Source organism: Cololabis saira, chromosome 18 (assembly GCF_033807715.1).
Source record: "Cololabis saira isolate AMF1-May2022 chromosome 18, fColSai1.1, whole genome shotgun sequence".
Lineage (NCBI taxonomy): Eukaryota > Metazoa > Chordata > Actinopteri > Beloniformes > Belonidae > Cololabis > Cololabis saira.
Genome location: NC_084604.1, coordinates 15,352,737 through 15,372,744, shown reverse-complemented (window position 1 = coordinate 15,372,744; position 20,008 = coordinate 15,352,737). Strand labels below are relative to the sequence as shown.

At 43.5% G+C, this 20,008-nt stretch overlaps 2 protein-coding genes across 3 annotated transcripts in view; one reads left to right on the top strand and one right to left on the bottom strand.

Annotated features, from left to right (window-relative positions):
- Positions 1-5,745, top strand: part of fam49a (family with sequence similarity 49 member A) — a 41,258-nt gene extending 35,513 nt beyond the window's left edge. For both annotated transcript variants that reach the window (XM_061746370.1, XM_061746371.1), the window contains exons 7-12: positions 637-714; positions 916-1,032; positions 1,238-1,317; positions 3,011-3,137; positions 3,228-3,298; positions 3,424-5,745. In XM_061746370.1, the coding sequence (XP_061602354.1) occupies positions 637-714; positions 916-1,032; positions 1,238-1,317; positions 3,011-3,137; positions 3,228-3,298; positions 3,424-3,487 (537 nt within the window). In that variant the 3' untranslated portion in view covers positions 3,488-5,745. The remainder of the gene's footprint in view (positions 1-636; positions 715-915; positions 1,033-1,237; positions 1,318-3,010; positions 3,138-3,227; positions 3,299-3,423) is intronic.
- Positions 5,746-7,515: 1,770 nt separating this feature from the next.
- On the bottom strand, positions 7,516-11,453 carry fbxo16 (F-box protein 16). The gene is made up of 7 exons (XM_061746974.1): positions 11,394-11,453; positions 10,831-10,866; positions 10,435-10,641; positions 10,193-10,357; positions 8,924-9,135; positions 8,730-8,793; positions 7,516-7,757 (listed from the first exon to the last, which is right to left on the bottom strand). The coding sequence occupies exons 1-7, from the start codon at positions 11,448-11,450 to the stop codon at positions 7,521-7,523; spliced, it is 978 nt and encodes a 325-aa protein (XP_061602958.1). The 5' UTR covers positions 11,451-11,453; the 3' UTR covers positions 7,516-7,520.
- Positions 11,454-20,008: the final 8,555 nt, after the last annotated feature.

The window sequence follows — 20,008 nt, the reverse complement described above, 5'->3', positions numbered from 1 at the left end:
CCGTGCCACTAAATTTCACGGAGACTGAGATCGAGACGTTGTGGATGAAGTGGAGTATAGGAAAACCACATTATTTGGTGGTCACAGTAAAAGTAGAAAAAGTATATAAATAGTATAAAATAAAGCGAGTGAGCACGCCGTTGCTGCGCTAAACGCCGTGATCTGTCCCCCTTTAGATGATCCGTAGAGCCCCTAAACGCTCTACGGAGCCCCTCATTTGTTCTGTCCTCAGTCCCTCTACGGTTGTCGCGGTGGGTGACGAGGAGGTTCCCGGCGTGTCCTGCACCGCGGCTCCAGCAGCAGCAGAGTCCTGACTGACGCTGTGCTTCACACACAGAGGGACACGATCAGCGCTATTATATATTAAGTCTGATATGTGATGACATTATTAAGAGTATGACATGAATCTTGCTTCATCTCACCGCCTGCGTCGCCAGTTCCCCATATCTTAAGTATGTTCCGTAGAGATACGCACATTTTTTGGTTAGTTTTTTCTTTTTAAATCCCAACCTTTACGTAGAAGGTGGCTTGCGCATCTTTCAAGCCCTGTTTTGTGCGCAAGCAAGCTTTATAGATGAGGCCCCTGGTCCTTTGGTCATCGTATCTAACTGGGTCTGTGTGTTTGTCGTTCCTCAGATGAGAATTCCCGCCATCCAGAACGACTTCAGCTACTACAGGAGGACCATCAGTCGGAACCGGATAAACAACATGAATGTAGGTAGTCCAGGTAGTTTTTGTTAAGTTTGGTGTCTCCGTGACAGTCGGAAAGCACAGACCTCCTCAAATGGAGCGAACCAATGAGATTTGATCTTCAACCTTTCCAGGATGGGGTTAAATTGTGGTGTTCTGTTCAGTGGTGACAAGAAAGGTTTGTGACTTCTGGTTAATGTGTCTCGTTTGCGTCTTCACACGTAGTTGGACATCGAGAACGAAGTCAACAACGAGATGGCCAACAGGATGTCTCTTTTCTACGCCGAGGCCACGCCCATGCTGAAGACACTCAGCACCGCCACCACGAACTTCGTGACAGAGGTGAGTGCGGAGACGATCTGAGCCGCCTGACGAAACACTCCCAGGTGAAATGAGACGCTTTAAATGCTAAATGTGTAAATGAATTACCTCTGACTAACAAGCATGTCCCAGGAAACGTATTGAGGGTTTGGAAAACACACCCAGGTTAGGTTTTTGTACTAGGAACGACTCAAAATGCTAATATTTGTGATATTGTATCTTGTAGAACAAGACTCTTCCTCTGGAGAACACGACGGACTGTTTGAGCACCATGGCCAGTGTCTGTAAGGTGATGCTAGAGACACCGTGAGTTTTGCATTTACACACACACACACACACACACACACACACACACACAGGTTTGATAAAGGTTTCTCAAAATAACTTTTTGAAGATGTGGAGTAAAACAGAGGCCCCAGAACTGAACTTTGAGGAACTCCACGTGTTATTTTTGTTACTAAAGACACAAAATAGTCCCTGTTGTTAAGATAAGATTCAAATCGGGTAAATACTGTGCCAGAAAGTCCCACCCAGTTCTTCAACCGCTCTATCAAGATGTTCTGGTCGACGGTGTTGAACTGAGATCCAGTCGGACCCAAATGTTGCCACTAACTGGAACGAATGTCATTAAGGACCTTTGCTAGAGGCGTCTTAGAGCTGTGATGTGGCTGGAAAACATTAAAATGGAAAAAAACTGGAAAACATCTAGTGTCAGGAGGATATACAGCTGTTGTTCAGTCCCAGAGGAAAGAGGTAAATAATGGATACTTTATTAATCCCGAAGGAAATTTGGGGAATGTGAGTCTCATCGGTCCTGTAGCTGGAGCTTGGATCAGCTAGCGGGACAAAAACCTGAGAAATGCCAGAAAATGTACATCAGATGACTGAAAAATGATTGATTTATTTGTCCCGTAGGGAGATATGTCTTCACTAACAGCACATTTCTTGTCTCAGCAACAACGGACACTACATACACAACAATAAATAAATTACATGCATATCAACAAGGACGACATAAATGACAGCACAAAAGCAGACAGACATATCAGCTACGGCTGCAGGGATCAAGCTACTCCTGAACATCGTGGTTCCATAACTGAACGAGTGAAAGAAGGAAGGAAGGTTGTGCTGTCTCGTAGACACAACTCCCAGAGTCCAGTCAGAACCTGTCAAATCCCCCGTTTTGGCCGGGAAACTCCCGTATTTCACCCCTCTTTCCCTCCGTCCTCCCGTATTAGTGTTTTCCCGTAAATTTTCCGTTTTATAATATAATAGTTTTTAAACTGCAAACTGAATTGTCACTAGTCTGGCGAGAACTGCCCCCTGCTGTAGCCTGGGGGGCAGTTCTCACAAGGTTAGTGGCAACAACGGGAACAAACTCAGAACAACAAATCAGAGATGGATGGATGTAACCAGAGAGAAGACATTTCTCCCCAAAAAGCGAAGACTTCGTGTAAATATCTCTAAATATGGAAAACCAAATTTACTTTTAAGAGGAGCAGGGCGGGGCTCAGTTACTCGTTCTGAAAGTTATTTCAGCTGGAGACACAGAAACATACGTCTGTGTCATCAGTCATGAATGTCAGAGAGACACATGAGTGAAAATGACGAATTAAAAGAAAATGTAAACGTTTTACTTGAAGACAATCAATGTGTATATTAACTAAACCCAAATCCTCAAAAAACGGAGGCAAAGAAGGGACCCAAATTCCTCCACGTAAACGTGAAAATAACAGACAGGAAACTACTTCATTTTATTGACCGTAAAGGTGGATCTACCTGCCGGCGAATAATGAAGGTACTTATATTGCCCCATTTATTTGTCTTCCTGTTAAATCTACAATATCCCAGTGAAGAGTTGCAGTATGTCACTGTTGGTCTGAGGTTGCTTTTGCCACTAAAGTCAGATGATTAGGGTGAAGTTTCACCTCGGAAGAAGATAAGCATTAAATATTTCTCATTTTCAAAGCCTTTTTTCTCTCCTTCTTCGTCTTTCTAGTGAATACTCGAGTCGCTTCTGCAGCGAGGACACGCTCTTGTTTTGCATGAGGGTGATGGTGGGCGTCATCATCCTCTACGACCACGTCCACCCCAACGGCGCCTTCACCAAGTCGTCCAAGATAGATGTAAGGAGACGCTGGGGGGGGGGGGCTCGGCGCTGACGCCGCTCTTCATGTGCAGCGTTCTCATCCCGTCTCCGTTTATTCCCCCCTCAGATGAAAGGCTGCATAAAAGTCCTGAAGGACCAGCCGGCAGACAACGTGGAGGGCCTCCTCAACGCACTCAAGTAGGTCACTTTGAGGATTAAAGTGCTGCTTCTTTACCACCAGATACTCGAGAAAGATCCTTTACTGCATCTCTGAACAGTTTTCTGGTTTAATCTGACGTCCGTTTTGGTCCATTTCTCCTCAGATTCACCACAAAACACCTGAACGACGAGTCCACCCCGAAGAACATCCGGACGATGCTCCAGTAATCGTTGCTCTTTTTATAAGTATAAATAGACATGAAGAGGATCTTCGACCTCGAATAAGATGTATATGTTTACATTATTTAAAAAGTCTCGGTGTTGATACTTGTGTGTATTTGGATAGCCATTCCCTCCAACTTATTGAGACCGGCAGAATACATACTTTTATTTGCAAAAAAGATGAAAAAAGAAAAAAAAAAACAGCGTCACATGACTTGCCTCTGCTGTTAATAGCCGTCAAAGCACAAACAAACGGACACCTTTCAGCCTTATTTAGAAAACTGAGTCTGCAAGCTGCACTTGGAGATAAATGTAAAGATGTCCTTAAATTAAACCTTTTAATTGACGATGGAATTAGTTTAAAGTAAAGCTTTAAATGACAATGTTGTTTTATATTATTTTATTGCTTTGTTTTTTTCCTAGAATAACGTTTTAAACTCTGATGCAGGTTCTTATTTGTAACCACAAAGTTTCAAGTATTAAAACAAGTGAAGCTAATTGATCCGCTTGATCAGTACGGAGTGAGATTTGACCTTGAAGACCGATTTGATCCATTTCAGTCAAGATGAACATTTCCGTCGTCGTCGAGGGGGAACCTGGAAGGCAGATAAGGGATTTAATTGCTACCATGTCTTTCTGAGAACGTTTGGTTGTTTTCTTTTTTTTCTAGTCGGCTCTTGTAAAAAAATAAATAAAAAAACAAAAAAAAAAAAAGAAATCCCCCCAAAATCCTTTTTTATGAATGAACTTAAGTCCAGGGAGCGTTAAAACTCGTCCACATGTCCATCAGACTCGGTATGATGAAGTTTTGCTCATTCAAAGGCGATGAAACTGAATAGTGAATCTACACCAGATGTTTTTTTTTACAGATCAGTTCTGACCAGTGATCAATATTGGTACTGATAAGTCAGGTTTCCTTTCACTCATAGTACAGTCTTTTTATTTTATTTTTTGTTTGGGGGGGGGGGTCTGAAGTCTTCCACTGTGAGCACAGAATACCCAAAGATAAGTTTGTGCACCCTGAAAGTAAAAAAGTGAGTGGAGCAGGAAGGCCTCATGTTCTGATGATGCCCGGTAGCCGCCGCCCATCAAGTTCTCAGTTGATCCGGACTTCGGATCAGCACCACACGGCAATCTGGGGTTCAGTGTCCTTCCCAGGGACGCTTGAGGACATGATGGGATCGGACCAGTGACCTTCTGGTTTGGAGGATAGTTGACCTGCCGGTTTCGACCCGGCAGTCAAATGCCACAGGAATAACACAAAGCTGGTGCAGCTCCGGCCTCAACTAACTTTAACTAATTACTGCAGTTGTTAGTTGTTTAAAGAAAATCAGGAATTTGAATCAACCAAGAAAATTGCATTGTGGTGCGGTCTTTTTACTCAATTTAATTCTGTTTTATTATATTTTATTTGTGAGGGTTTTCCAGTAAAGTTATTTCAAAGAAAAACCAGCAAAATATGCAATGTTTTTATAATAATATATTTCTTTTTCTTTTTTTTTTTACTTTTTTCTCCTAAAATTTGTCATTTTTTTATATTGAAATATTTCGATCTGTTTAAGGACTCAACTCGTTACCTTTTAGACGCGTTTGAATCCGGCAGCTGTTGTTTTAAACAACCATCAAAATGATCCTTTAATCAAACTGCTGCTCGCGCCTGCAGCCTCTTCCAATCCTCTCAATCTGCCTTACTGGTGTATCAACGATAATTATAAATAATAATAATATCCGTCGTCGTACCACTAATGACACTATGGCTCACTTACTCAAACTGTTGGACAATCTGTGACTATTAAACTGTTCTTGTTTTACTGTTCTCTCTGAAAACCAATGATTGATTATCTTTGATAAAAACGACGATCACACATGAGGGTCATCCGTCAATCATCGTCCAGCTGATTGATCCGGGCTTCAGCGCGGGCGCTCGGCGTTGGAGCTCAGGGTTTCCTTCCCACCAGCTGACCAGCATCAGGTCTCACGCTGTTTCACATCCGTAAGCCATAAATACGAGCGTCCAGACGAGCTCAGTCCTCAGACTCCCGTCGCTCCTCAGTTCGGTTACTCCCCCAGATATGCTACTGTGATTTCATGCAACAAGTTGTTTTGAATACTCTCCTTTTATTTGTCTTAAACTGACAGTTATTGTTTAATATTTTTGAAGTTTGGACTCACTGTTGATATAAATTGCTTTTGTTCTTGCTTACTGAATGGGATCTGAATGGGATGTGTGGATTGGATAATAAAGGTGGTACATTTCGTAAAAAGGCGTGTTTTCCCTCTTATTTACAGGATTTGATGCACAAATATTAACCTATTTCACCTCACAAAAACAACAATCTTTTATGAAACCTTCAGATTATTTAAAATTCAACAGAATCTTCATAACTGTCCATCTCTCCACGTGTTCATCTTCTAACCACAAGTGATGCTTGGAGTCCTCCAGCTCTGTCGTACTTCCCTCTCTGGCCTTGAGGAGGCAGCGTACGTCACCTTTCCTGTGCAGGCCAGCAATCAAAAAGTGGTGAACCTACGATCAACAACAATTAGTTATACTGCAGATGCAGTTTATCAATATGACCACATGAGGGCAGCATTTCACAAGAAAGTTCACATGTCAGACTCTGGCCTACGATTCCCCTTTTCCACCAAAGTCAAGTCAATTTTATTTATAAAGCACTTTAAAAACACCAACATGGTCCAAAGTGCTGGACAGGCAAATGGAAAACGAAGACAAAACACAAGGCACATAAATAAAACAATCATGTTAAGTGAATAAAAAGGATAAAATAGAAGATAAAAGGATAAAATAAACTCAACTTTCTTGCTAGGTGTTAAAAGCCAAGGAGAAGAGGTGGGTTTTGAGAAGAGATTTGAAAACAGACAGAGAGGAGGCCTGTTTGATTTGCTGAGGCAGGTTGTTCCAAAGTTCAAACCGGTTCCAGTGCTGGTTCTGGTTCACAACTTGTTCAACTTTTGAACCAGCTGAGAACTGGTTAGCTTTTCCACAGCTCATGGTGCTAATGGGAGCCACGTCATTACGTCACTGCAAACGTCAGCTACGTTGCTGCGTTGGTGTGAAAGTTGAAGCAACAACATAAGGTATCTGCTCTAATAGGACCTGGTCCACGTAGCTCCTCCGTGGACACATCTCTAAAAGACAGGTTGTCTCCTCCTCAGACCCATGATGCTTTGCTGCATCCAGATTCATTCTTATTTGAAAATGTCTCCGTTGCCGTTGGTTTTAATAATTCCGCCCCTCCACTTACGTAAGCGGTTCTTTCCTCTAGCCCAGTAAAGAGTTGGTGCCTTGGAACTGGTTTTTCTGGCCCGGAGCCAGTTCTTTGTCAGTGGAAACAGAAAGCCTGGTTCCAAACTCAGCACTGGCCCAGAACCAGAACCAGCCCTGGAACCGGTTTGGTGGAAAACGGTTACGAGTGGTATCACAACTTGTGCCGGACCGTATTCACTGATTGTCGTAGGTTTTTTTTTTTCAGAGAGTGGATTAAAAAAGCTTTAAAAATGTTGTGGAGGTGGCGGTTATGGCAGCAGCATTCATCATGTTGACATTCTTTCATCCTACTTTTACATGTTTACCTGTTTTTTTTTCAGTTCTGCTCTTTATGTGAAATTCTCAGCACATCCAACATATTTTAAACTCTAACAGAGTGTTTCCAGCTAGTGTTATACTTCATTTTCTTCTGTTCATATTAGCGTATTAGAGTTTTAAGAAGGTCTTTATCTTCAGATTACCTCTAAAAATGCCTCCACAGGTCTTGGAGAGTTCATACATTTTCAACTTTACTTAAATATTGTTATAATATGTCTACTTTTTTCCCTGCCACTCCTCCTGAAATATGCCTGTCTGCTTGTTTCTGGGTGCAAATGTTTAAGTTGTCTTATGACAACAATCCTAATGGCTAAAATCAGGTCACAAACCTTACGTAAGCTTTTCTTGCAGGATCAGTTGTTTTCTTTTTAACCTGTAATTTTCTGTGTGTGCATTTCTTACGTTCAGCCCGGAGGAGTGGAGGACGAGTGATCACTTACTGGGAAGGCTCCTGTTTGAGCGCCGGAAGGCTCTGAGCGCCTCCGTGCTCAGCTGAGGCATCGGCGTCCTCGCCGGCCTTGGCCGGATCCCAGCATTCCTCTGGGCCGGGCCGAGCAGGCGCTCGGCGGTCTCCCTGGCGATGAGGTGGTTCTGAGGGCCATGTGTCCGCGGGGGGTGAATCTGGGCGGGAGGAGGAGGGGAAGGAGGGGAAGGGGTGCTGAGGAACATCTGAGGAGGAAAGGGAGACAAAAACTTGAAGGGGACCTATTATGGAATTTAATGTCTATTTTAAACAGGCTTTGAATGTCTTAAAAACAAGCTTTTGATTATTTTTTCTATATAAATTAGAAATTCAGCCTCTGGGTCATGTCTTTATCTTTACCGTTTCTAACCTTTATGCTGGATTCTGAGGGGGCGGGGAGGCTATGATAATGAGGCTCTGTGGTGATTGTATGGTTCCACGTCGATTTAACGCGGAACCATACATCAGGCTTTAAACCGTGTCCCATGCGAGCGTCAGCGACAAAATCAATTCCATTGCTTTATTTTCTATTGGACTGTCCTAACTGGCCGCGAGCGACGCAGCGCATCGTTTTGAGCTGAACATTTGTCGGACGCCCTGCTATATTTTCTTCCTGTCGCTCGCGTTGAAAGCCGCTTGAAAGCGCTGTAGGAAACACGGATGAGGAACGGCTGATCCAGTTAGTTGAAATGAGAAGTTATCTCTATGATTCCTCCTCATTTCACTACAAAAACCTCAATAAAGTGGCAGCTGCTGGAGGGAGATGGACAGAGAGCGTCCGATGTTAAGCAGTGCAAAGCGATAGTCGGACACTCGCATGCAGAGGGCTGGATTAGGACATGGTTTTATAGTTGTGGCCGTGATTTGCATTTTGGTTACGTAACGAAAATGCGCAGAATCTGAACGGCTCGTAGATCCACATGACACCCGACGGCTCATCCGGGCGGCTGTACAGACACTGCAGAATTTGGTTGCTTTCCTCCTTCTCTGAGTTGGCAGGCTGAGGGGAGACCACTTTATATATGTTAAAGCAAGAAAAAACCTGGTTTTCATAATAGGTCCCCTTTAAAGTCTGCTTTATCAGCTTCCTCTAAATTCCCACCGTCAGCACCTCCTCCTTCAAGACAGGAAGGTCACAGTGGGGTCGTGGCGGGGTCGACTCATGCAGCATAGTTTACCAGGGACTTGGCTTTGCGTAGTTTGTAGGTGGCCTCCGACGGCGTCTTGGAAGAACCGGAGCTCCTGCCTCTCGCCGGCCTGCGGAGAGACAGACGTGTTGATCTGCATCGGTCCGAGCTGTTGCACCTGAAATCAGCTAAAAATACTTGGCTACTCGTAAAAAGAAAAGGGGCTGGACAGCCTTCAGTCTTACGCGCTCGGCACCCGTTCGATGGGGTCCAGGTTGTCCAGGTAGTTGAAGCGGATCGTATCTTTGGGGCGTCTGTCAGAGTCTCTCCACGGTGGCAGCCTCTGTGTTTTTAATCCTGACGCCGGGTGCTGCTCGCCGTCACGGGCCGCCTCTTTGAGTCCAGCACCGACTCCTGGCGCGCCAGGACCTGTCAGGTGCTGCCGGGAAGAAACCGTCTGGAGGTGGACGGAGGACTTTTAATGTTGCATCAAGCGACTCTGTTACCCCGTTTCCACTAAACCGGTTCCAGGGCTGGTTCTGGTTCACAACTCGTTCAACATGTGAACCAGCTGAGAACTGGTTTGCTTTTCCACAGCTCGGGTGCCACGTCATTACGTCACTGCAAACGTCAGTTACGTCGCTGCATTTGCGTGAAAGTTGAAGCAACAAAAACATATTTGCTCTAATAGGACTTGGTCCACGTAGCTCCTCCGTGGACACATCTCTCAAAGACAGGTTGTCTCCTCCTCCCATGATGCTTTGCTGCATCCAGATTAATTCTTATTTGAAAATGTCTCCGTCTCCCAGTCTTGCTATAGTCGTTGGTCTTAATAACTCCACCCCCTCCGCTTAAGTAAGTGGTTCTTTCCTCTAGCCCAGTAAAGAGTTGGTACCTTGGAACCGTTTTTTCTAGCCCGCAGCCAGTTCTTTGTCAGTGGAAACAGAAAGCCCGGTTCCAGAATCAGCACTGGTCCAGAACCAGAACCAGCCCTGGAACCGGTTTGGTGGAAAACGGTTACGAGTGGTATCACAACTTGTGCCGGACCGTATTCACTGATTGTCATAGGTTTATTTTTTGTCCAGAGAGTGGATTTAAAAAGCTTTAAAAACGTTGTGGAGGTGGCGGTTATGGCAGCAGCATTCATCATGTTGACGTTCTTTCATTCTACTTTACATGTTTACCTGTTTTTTCTTTCAGTTCTGCTCTTTATGTGAAATTCTCAGCACATCCAACATATTTTCAACTCTAACAGAGTATTTCCAGCTAGTGTTTTACTTCATTTTCTTCTGTTCATATTAGAGTTTTAAGAAGGTGTGTGTGTGTGTATATATATAATAAGCAGTTATAATAAGTGTACTTATGCCCGGAGGCAGTTCTTTGTCAGTGGAAACAGAAAGTCCGGTTCCAAAATCAGCACTGAACCAGAACCAGAACCAGCCCTGGAACCGGTTTGGTGGAAAACGGGTACATGTGTGACTAAAGGACTAAAGGATGATGGCTGAGCTCCTGACCTGCCGCCGGTGGAGTCGCAGCTCCTGCACAGACCGGATGTAGAGTCTCTTCCAGGCTCCCTGCTCGAACGGCGTCGGGGCGACGTCTACGCACCAGCCCAGCTTCACACACCTGGGCATCCAGAGCCGGTCCAGCTCCACCACGCCCCTCCAGTGCCAGCTCACCTGTAGCAGGGAGGGCAAGGTCACGCCGGCTCCTACCAACCCACGGCCCCGGGCCTTACACGGGCTCAGGTCGGTACCTGGGCGCACCGACAGAGGCTGCGCGGGTCCAGGAAGGAGAACAGGTAGAGGCAGACGGCTCTGGGCAGCAGGCAGGTGAAGTCTGCGGCCTGCAGGGGGAGCCGTCTGCTCACGGCCAGGCTCAGGAACCGGAGCTGCTCTGCAGAGCAGCTCACTACCAAGTCCTGCAGCACCTCCTTCCTCTGGCCGCCGGACCACCTGTCAAACTGAGACAGGAAGAGATGTGACCCTGGATCTTAATGAAGAAACAGTTATTATTGATGTACTTTTAACTGTTTCATGATTTCCCAGCTTTCATGTCTCATTTTCACGTTTTGAATCGATGCATTTCAGGTTTAAAGTATTCTGAATCACCCTCGATATTAAATAAAAACAGCTGGCCTTGCTTAACTCACCCACTTTGCCAGAAGGCGTCGTCTCTCTTCGAACACCTGAGGAACAGAAACAGGAAAAGGTGGAAATGGTAAGTTTAAAAACAAACGAGCATAAAAAAAAAGCATAAAGAACTTGAGAAGGTGGAACCAGTTGTTCATGATTAGCTGAGCTGATTAGATGAGCTGACTTCTTCTGGTTTTCAGACAAAACATAGTCACAAAAAAGAGAAGATATTCACATTAGCAAAATATTTAAATGTTTGCAGTTCTTAATACAACAGATCCCAGATTTGAATAATGATCTTGTTATCGGTGTAGTGCAGCAGAATCTCTGTTGCAAATTAAGCTTGTGCATATGACTCAAATCTCATTTAATAACCTGCAAATCTACCAAATCTTTTGGCTTGTGTGCATTTCCATCAGAAAACGTGTTCTGTGGATTAATAACTAGTTGTCAGAATTGTCTTTATTGTCATTGTAACCAGTACAATGAAATTGCCAGTACAAACCCTTAAAGTGCAGAATAATTTAACAAAGTATATTTAAAAAAAATAATAATAATGATGATGGTTTGAGAGCCTCACCTTCCTGTTGGTGGGTGGATGGTTCAGGGGGGTCCAGGCGCTCCTCTTGGTCTGCATCTTAGCACTTCTTGCAGGGATCTTGCTGCAGGTGGCATCTTGAAATGGCAGTAAAAAAAGATGGGGCACAAAAATAAACATGTCACCTGAACCAAACCAGAACCAAACCTGAACCGAAGGAAAAAAACCTAAACTTGTGGGAACAAGTATGAGTGTTGTGTGTCGGGGACCACGGATTTGGAACGAGTTGAACGAGCCTTAAAAAGTCACAGTTCATCTCCATATTCAAACGCCATTGATAGCTTCTCCAGGAGACCGATTCACATGTGTGTGTGAATACCGTATTTTCTTTACTATAAGCCGCACCTCTATATAAGTTGCATCTGCTCTATTTAAAAAGAAAAAAGATATGCAAGTCGCAGATATTTATGTTGTTAGATTAGATATTTACTACATGTACAGAACGATTTTGAACTGTAAATGATGTACATGTTTGTACCTAAATAGATCCTTTCCTAACAGTGTCTTTTAACACGGCAGCAACTTTGCTGATTAAAACGGGACAGAACCAAGAGAAAATAACCGGTATTTATTTATCTATTTATCTGTTTGAAATCTGCTTCTACCTACATCTGCTAAAGAAGAAGTAGGATATTCTTCTTTGCATTTATTTTGTCTTAGTTTTGATTCTAATTCCCGTTAGAGCGCCCCGAGCGATGGAAGAAAAATCCACAGAATAGCTGCACCTTTGTATAAGCCGCACAGTTGAAAACCTATGAAAAAAGTAGCGGCTTATAGTCCAGAAAGTACGGTAAATCAAAATCAAATTCAATTCAACCTGACACCACACACCTGTGTTACTGACTCGCTGGATTCATCCGGCAGGTAATATTGATCCTGACACTTGTTTGTCTATGTGCAGCAGCAGCCAGCTCAGTTGATTGGTTGCCATGGTAACGGAGGGTGTGCTCCCCTTGCAGGGCCTGTCTGCACCGGTGGGGGGTGCAGCAGCAGCAGCAGCAGCAGCAGCAGCGGTGCAAACCGCACTGTGCAGCCTGAACCATGCAGGCGTGAAAGGCACTAATTATGACAAATGGAGTGCAAAAGCCCTTAAAGTGTAATCACCACGAGACCATCTGGTGCTCGTTAGAAATGGTAGTTTGAGCACTGGTTCCGCTGGACGCCGTTGCTAAGACTTATTTTATTTTATTCATCGTCTCTGCAGACTTTCTGCAGAAACGTTGCAGTCTGAAGTTTTTATTTGGGTAAGAGAAAGCCTGCGCGTGCTCGACGGGGCGGGGGCGCGCAGCGAAGACAGAACCTGCTGTGAAGGGAAAGGGCAAGTTACGCATGCGCAGACCGAGTGTAACCGGAAACCAACTTCAAAGTAAAATTTAGATATTTTTTTTTTACATCATTATTTTTTTTAATCAGATAAGGCAAATGTATATACATCGATTACATTTTTTTTTTTTTTTTTTTATTGATCTTTTTATAAGAAACAACATACACTTAAAACATGGAAACGTGTAGGCAAACAGACGCATTATACATTGTCTCCTTTTTTTTTTTTTTTTTTTTTTTTTTTTTTTTATAAACACACAAAACCTAACAAAGGAACAGAGTCTCTGTAGCGTTAAAAATTAAATAAACAGATGAGCAAGAAATGAAACTGGAAATAAATAAAACATAAAAAAAAACAAATTAAGGAGATGAAAAGAAAATTAAGGGAGGGGGGGGGGGGTCAGTCGGTGGGTAGAGTCTTCAACGCGGTAAAGTGGTCTATGAACGATCGCCATTTGTGAATGAATTTAGCTGAGTTGCCTTTTACAGAGTATCTCACCTTCTCCAATTTAAGAAAAAACATAACATCACTAAGCCAAATAGAAATAGACGGGGACCTGGGGGATTTCCATAAAAGTAAGATACGGCGTCTTGCTAAAAGGGATGTGAAGGCCAATGCTTCTGACTGTGTGTGGCTGATATGTGAGGAGTCAACAGAGAGTCCGAATATTGCTAAGAGAGGGGCCATAACAACTTTTTTACCCAGAACTTTAGACATGATCACAGAATAATCACTCCAAAATTTCTGTAACCTAGGACAGGAGAAAAACATATGACTTAAATTGCAGGGAGAACCCTGGCATCTGTCGCATAGGTCTGCAACATTCGGATATATTTCCGATAATCGGGATTTTGATAGGTGGGCTCTATGCAGCACCTTAAATTGAATAAGTTCTAGTCTAGCGCAAGGCGTGCTAGATCGTATGCTACGGATAGCTTTATCCCACAGCTCCCCTGTGAAGTCGAGGCCCAACTCTCGTCCCCAACCCTCCCGAGCTTTATCTACAGAATGATCATCAAATGTCATACACAGTGCATATATCTTAGATATCAGAGACTTTTGACTGAGTTTCATAGTTAGAAGATCATCCCACGGTTGGTTCGCAGGAAGGGAAGGGAAGCATGGAAACAAAGCAGAGGCGCAGTGTCGAAGCTGGAAGTAGCGAAACAAATGGGAGGCAGGCAAATTGAACTTTGACCTCAGATCTGAGAATGTGGAAAAGATACCATCCTTATATAGATCCCTGAAGTGCTTAATGCCCCGGTTGTACCAAATCATAAAAGTGGTGTCTATTAGTGATGGAGGGAACAGATGATTCTTAGTAACAGGTGTATAGATGGATGGAGAAGCAAATTTAAAGTGGCGCCTAAACTGTGACCAAATCTTAAGGGAGGAAAGTACCACAGGGCTATTTGTAAACTTAGAGGGATTCAATGGTAAAGAGGAGGAGAGTAGGGCCGTTACAGAGGATGAAGAGAGTGACTGAGCCTCCAATCTGCACCATAATAACTCAGGAGACTGAAGCCAATAAATTAGTTTGTGAATATGCGCTGGTCAATAGTAAAGCATAAAGTTTGGTAGTGCTAGACCCCCATTAAATTTAAATTTTTGGAGAAGCGAATACCTCACTCTGGGTGTCTTACCGGCCCATAAAAAGTTGGAAACAATTTGGTCAAGTGATTTAAAAAAAGATTTTGGTAGAAATAAAGGAGTGCATTGGAACAAAAAAAGAAATTTAGGCAATACAGTCATTTTCACTGTGTTAATTCTTCCTATCAGCGACAGTGGTAGGGAGTTCCACCTCTGTAAGTCCGCCTTCACTTGAGTTACCAGTGAGGAAAAATTAGCGGTGAAAAGAGAGGGCAGAGTGCGGGTCACATTAATCCCTAAGTATCTAAAGCCCGACGGGCTGAGTTTAAAGGGGATATCAGATTGTTTGAGTTGTAAAGCAGAGGAGTTTATGGGGAAGCATTCACACTTGTTAAGATTGACCTTATAGCCGGAGAAGGATCCATAATTCTTCAACAGAGATAATATTGGTGCAATGCTGGTTAAAGGGTCAGATACATATAAAAGGAGGTCGTCTGCATAAAGTGACAATTTGAGTTCCACATTGGACCTAGAGACTCCGCGAAATAGAGGAAGAGTTCTTAGAGCAATTGAAAGTGGTTCGACGGATAGAGCGAATAGCAAAGGGGAGAGAGGGCAGCCCTGTCTCGTGCCACGTGATAATGTAAAATAAGTGGAGTAGTTGTCATTGGTGTGAATGCTGGCCTGAGGGGAAGTGTAAAGAAGTCTAATCCACGATATAAACCTGTGTCCAAATCCGAATTTATGAAGTGTTGCAAAAAGATAGTTAAATTCGACACGATCAAACGCTTTTTCAGCATCAATTGCGATAACGACTTCAGGGAGTGGAGAAGAATCTTTAGAGAGAATCACATTAAGAAGTGTACGAACATTATAAAAGAGCTGGCGTCCCTTGATGAAACCATTCTGCTCCTCAGATATGATGCTTATCAAGACGAATTGCTAGTGCTTTGGCTAAAATTTTGACATCCACATTCAGTAGAGACAAGGGCCTGTAAGAAGTGCATGATTCAGGGTCCTTGTCCTTCTTCAAAAGGAGGGCAATGGACGCCTGCATTAAAGAGGGAGGCAATGAGCCATGATCAAGGGACTCATTGTACATTGAAAGTAAAAGGGGGGCTAATTTGTCTTTGAATTTTTTGAAAAACTCAGCTCCGAACCCATCGGGACCAGGGGCCTTGTTGCTTTGCGTAGCTTCAATGGCGGCAGCAATTTCTTGCAAGCTGAAAGGAGCATCGAGGCCATTAGCCACATCCAAATTAATAGTAGGGACAGTGATATTATCAAGAAAGGAGGTCATTTCTGCTGTGTCAAGTGGAGATTCTGACTCATAGAGAGAGGAGTAGTATGACTTAAAAATTGTGTTGATGGCGATTGGATCAGTGGTAAGTGTGCCATTAGAATCTCTAATGCTGGGAATCAGTCTCGATGTTGCTTGCCTTTTTAATTGGTGAGCCAATAACCTGCTTGGTTTATCGCCGTGTTCATAATAGTTGGCATGAGCGCGTAATAGGAGCCGTTCAGAATCGGCTGTCGCTATAAGATCGAATTTTGACTGCAAATCAAGCCGTTGTTTCAGTAAACTCGGACTTGGGTTAACTGAGTTTAGTCTGTCTGTGTCCTGAATTTTAGATGTGAGCTCCTGTAATTTAGCCCTGCGGATTTTACTGGCGTATGCTGAATAAGAGATAATCTGTCCTCGCAAATATGCTTTGAGTGATTCCCATACTAGCGAAAAACTGGTAGAGTCTGTTTTGTTTAATGCAATGAAATCATCTATTGAAGCAGATATAGAAACATTAAATGCATCGTCGGATAAAAGCAATGGATTAAACCTCCAGGGAGAAGAAAAACGGGGGCGCTCAGACCATGTTATATTCAAAGTTAGAGGGGCGTGATCCGAAATAACAATTGGGTGGTATACGACAGAAGTAACTTTGGGGAGAAGAGAGCCATCAACAAAAAAATAGTCAATACGTGAATATGACTGATGTACTTGAGAAAAAAAAGAGAATTCCTTATCTCCAGGATGTGAGAACCTCCACGGATCAACAAGCCCGTTCTTGACTGTAAAATCGGTAATAGATTTTGACATAGAGGATTGAGTCAAAGTACGAGGATTCGAACGGTCCAAAGAAGGATTAATAACACAATTCAGATCACCGCCCAGTATTGTAATATGCGTATTTAAGAAAGGGAGGTTGCCAAACAGCCTATCCGTAAAATTGGGGTCATCAAAATTAGGGGCATATATATTCACCAACAATACAGGGTTACAGTATAGAGTGCCCGCCACAATAAGATATCTACCATTCTTATCGGATATTGTCCTGGAGACGGAGAAATTGACTCTTTTGTTGATCAAAATTGCTACTCCTCTAGACCTAGAATCAAAATTTGAATGAAAAATATCACCCACCCAAGCTCGTTTGAGTCTGAAATGATCTTTATTTCGCAAATGAGTTTCCTGAAGGAAAGCTATGTCAGTGTCTAAGCGTTTCAAATGTGAAAAAATCTTTGATCGCTTAATTGGATTATTCACACCTTTAACATTCCAGCTAGTGAATGTAATGTTTGATCCAGTATCAGGCTTGCGCAGATTACGATCGCTCATAGGCATTCTCTGAGAGAAAATAAGACCGACTCACCCACCACCAGAGGAGATACAGTATAAGGAAAAAAGGTAAAAGGGAAAACCAAAACAAACAAAACTCAGGAGTATATACATACCTACAGAGACAAAAAGCCAACATCCCATAACCCCCGCCCACCCACCCAACGCACATTAGATGATCCCATCCCCAAACGATGGAAACAGCCGTGCTGGCTTCAAAGGAAGCCATTCTCGAAAGGAGATGCTTTCGACTGTAAAGCTAGATACAAAAACGAAAACAAAATTAGCTCCTGCAGAGTTAAAACCTTAAAAAAAAAAATAAAATATGAGGCATATGAAACCAACAATCTGAGCCATTCTGACGATCGCTGTCTTGTCAGGGTAACAACAAACGTTAATTAAAAATTAAGGAGAGCTTTGGCCTATAGAACAATGATATATACATATATGTACTCGCACCCCCACACAGACACGCACACACATGCACACAATTTAAGCAAAGACAGGGGTGCGTGCATATTTTCTAATCAAGGCATCATACCAGAGAAATGATTAGGCCTCCAATTTTAAACGGTGTTGTTCCCATTGATAGTTAGAAGAGAAAAAAAATAAAAATAAATAAAAATTGATAAATAAAAAAAAAAAAAAAAAAATTTAAAAAAAATTAAAAAAAAAAAAAAAAAAAAAAAAAAAAATTACGACATAAAGTCCCATTTTATGAATTGACTCAGTCACTCACCCCGGGCCAGAGTCCCGCATGGAGGCATACGAAACCAACAATCTGAGCAATTCTGACGATCGCTGTCTTGTCAGGGTAACAACAAACGTTAATTAAAATTAAGGAGATCTTTGGCCTATAGAACAATGATATATACATATATGCACTCGCACACCCACACAGACACGCACACACATGCACACAATTTAAGCAAAGACAGGGGTGTGTGCATATTTTCTAATCAAGGCATCATACCAGAGAAATGATTAGGCCTTCAATTTTAAACGGTGTTGTTCCCATTGATAGTTAGAAGAGAAAAAAAAAATTAATAAAAATTAATAAATAAATTAAAAAAAATAAAAAATAAAAAAAATAATTTACGACATAAAGTCCCATTTTCTGAATTGACTCAGTCACTCACCCCGGGCCAGAGTCCCGCATGGACGGCAAGCTGGATAAATCGTCCCAGAAAATTAGCTGGTAGTCACTTTTTTTATTTTCCTGATGAATGCCAGGGCTTCATCTGGCGACGAGAAGTCACGCTGCTGGCCATCATGGGTTACACGCAGCCGGGCGGGGTACAGCAATCCATACCGGACTCCTTCAATCTCCCGCAGCTGACGGCGCACGTCATTAAAGGCAGCGCGCGCCCGCGCTGTCTTGGCTGTGTGATCCGGGAACACGGAGATGCTCATACCCCGGACTTTTATCCGCTGCCGCTCTCTCGCCTTTCTCAGGATGTCAGCGCAGTCGGTGTAATAATGGAGCCTTGCCACTATTGCGCGGGGCCGCTCCCCGGTCTTCGGTCTCGGCATGAGGGTGCGGTGGGCTCTCTCCACCACCGGCTCTGCGTCGAGGGAGAAGGCTTCCGCCAGGAGCCTGGAAACACCTGCTGCAGATGAAGAGTCAGGATCCTCCTCCGGGACGCCAATAATCCGCAGGTTCTGCCGACGGGACCTTGACTCCAAATCCTCGCATCTGTCCTCCAGCCTCACATATTCTTTCGACAAGTGATCAACTTTCTTCTGGAGAGCAACGATGTCATCTGAGCAGCTTGAGAGCGAGAGCTCGATCCCAGCGACCGTGGCTGCGAGACCCGCGACGTCCGCCTTCATGGAGGAAATACTGCCAGAAAGATCAGCTTTAAGGGAAAGCAGCTCGGACTTGATGGACGTTAAATTCTCGTTCAGTGCTTGCTGAAGCTCTGACCTAAATACAGCCGCAACATCATTGCGAAGAGCGGAGAGAAGTTCGGTTTTAAGCCGGCTGAACTCCGCAGCTGGAACCTGCGCAGCGCAGGTGCTCTCCGGAGGAGGGGAATCACCGCGGGGCGAGGAGACGGCATGAGCAGCAGGCCGCGGGTTAGCTGGAGGGTTATTCCCCGCTTTGAAGGACTTTGGAGGCATTTCCGTGGTAAGTCGTCGAAGTAACCGCGTTGAAAATAGGTTAGTTAAAACCAAAGCCGTGGGAGTGATACAAAAAGTGCCAATAAATGCTGAATTAAAATTAACTCTGCAGGAGCTCCGCTAATTACGTCTCACCCCATGTAAAGCTAAGCCGGAAGCCCTACATCGATTACATTTTAATGCAGTGGAATTTGATTGGCAGCCAATGGCTAGCTGTCATTACTTTTACTACTTAGTGTCTTGCATTGTTTTGGCTTTTTAGCTGTGATTAAAGACCGAACAAAGTAAAGACAATATATTTTGTTTAGCTATCATTTTACTAACAGACCACTTTTACTGGATGTGGGTTGGACCGGAAAGGGTCTGAGGATGAACTTTAGCGTAGAGCAGGCGGGTTGTGCAAATAAAATTCACAAAAATAAAAATTGATAAAAAATTGGTGTAGTTTTCATGATTTAAGTTTCTTCAAAGGGTCATTGTAAAGGTTTGTAGCTGTGGGCGAGAAGGATCTCCTGTAGCGGTCTGTGTTGCAGCAGATCTGAAGAACCTCTGACTGAAGACACACAATGCTCATCTAAATCAAGCTATTGGCAATAATCTAACTAAGGATTAAACTGGAGATTCAGAGAAATCCAAGTAGCCTATACATGCGTAAGGCTCGTCACGGGGCAGTCGCCAGCTCGACTAAGCATGGGTTGCATAAACATGCCTGGGTTACTCGGATTAGGACGCATTATCTGGCACTAAAAGCTCGATCCGAAGGAGCTTCGGTTCGGTTCGACTACAGCCCGGCTAAGGTGTAAACACGGCTGTTAAAACTCCAATATCAGTCAGATTAAGGCAACAATTTATCTTTCTGTCAGTGCACGTAAACAAAGTCCAGTTCAGTGCCAACAACAGCTCCCGCCCTCCTAACCAGTCCGTCCAGTTTTGCCGCAGACATTG

Bases quoted from the DNA above. Each gene is read 5' to 3' on its own strand.
- fbxo16 (XM_061746974.1), bottom strand. From the start codon at position 11,450: ATGCAGACCAAGAGGAGCGCCTGGACCCCCCTGAACCATCCACCCACC. The intron at 10,358-10,434 runs GTACCGACCTGA...TCCCTGCTACAG, and splicing joins GCCTCTGTCGGTGCGCCCAG to GTGAGCTGGCACTGGAGGGG. The intron at 7,758-8,729 runs GTAAACTATGCT...TTTCCTCCTCAG, and splicing joins TACGCAAAGCCAAGTCCCTG to ATGTTCCTCAGCACCCCTTC.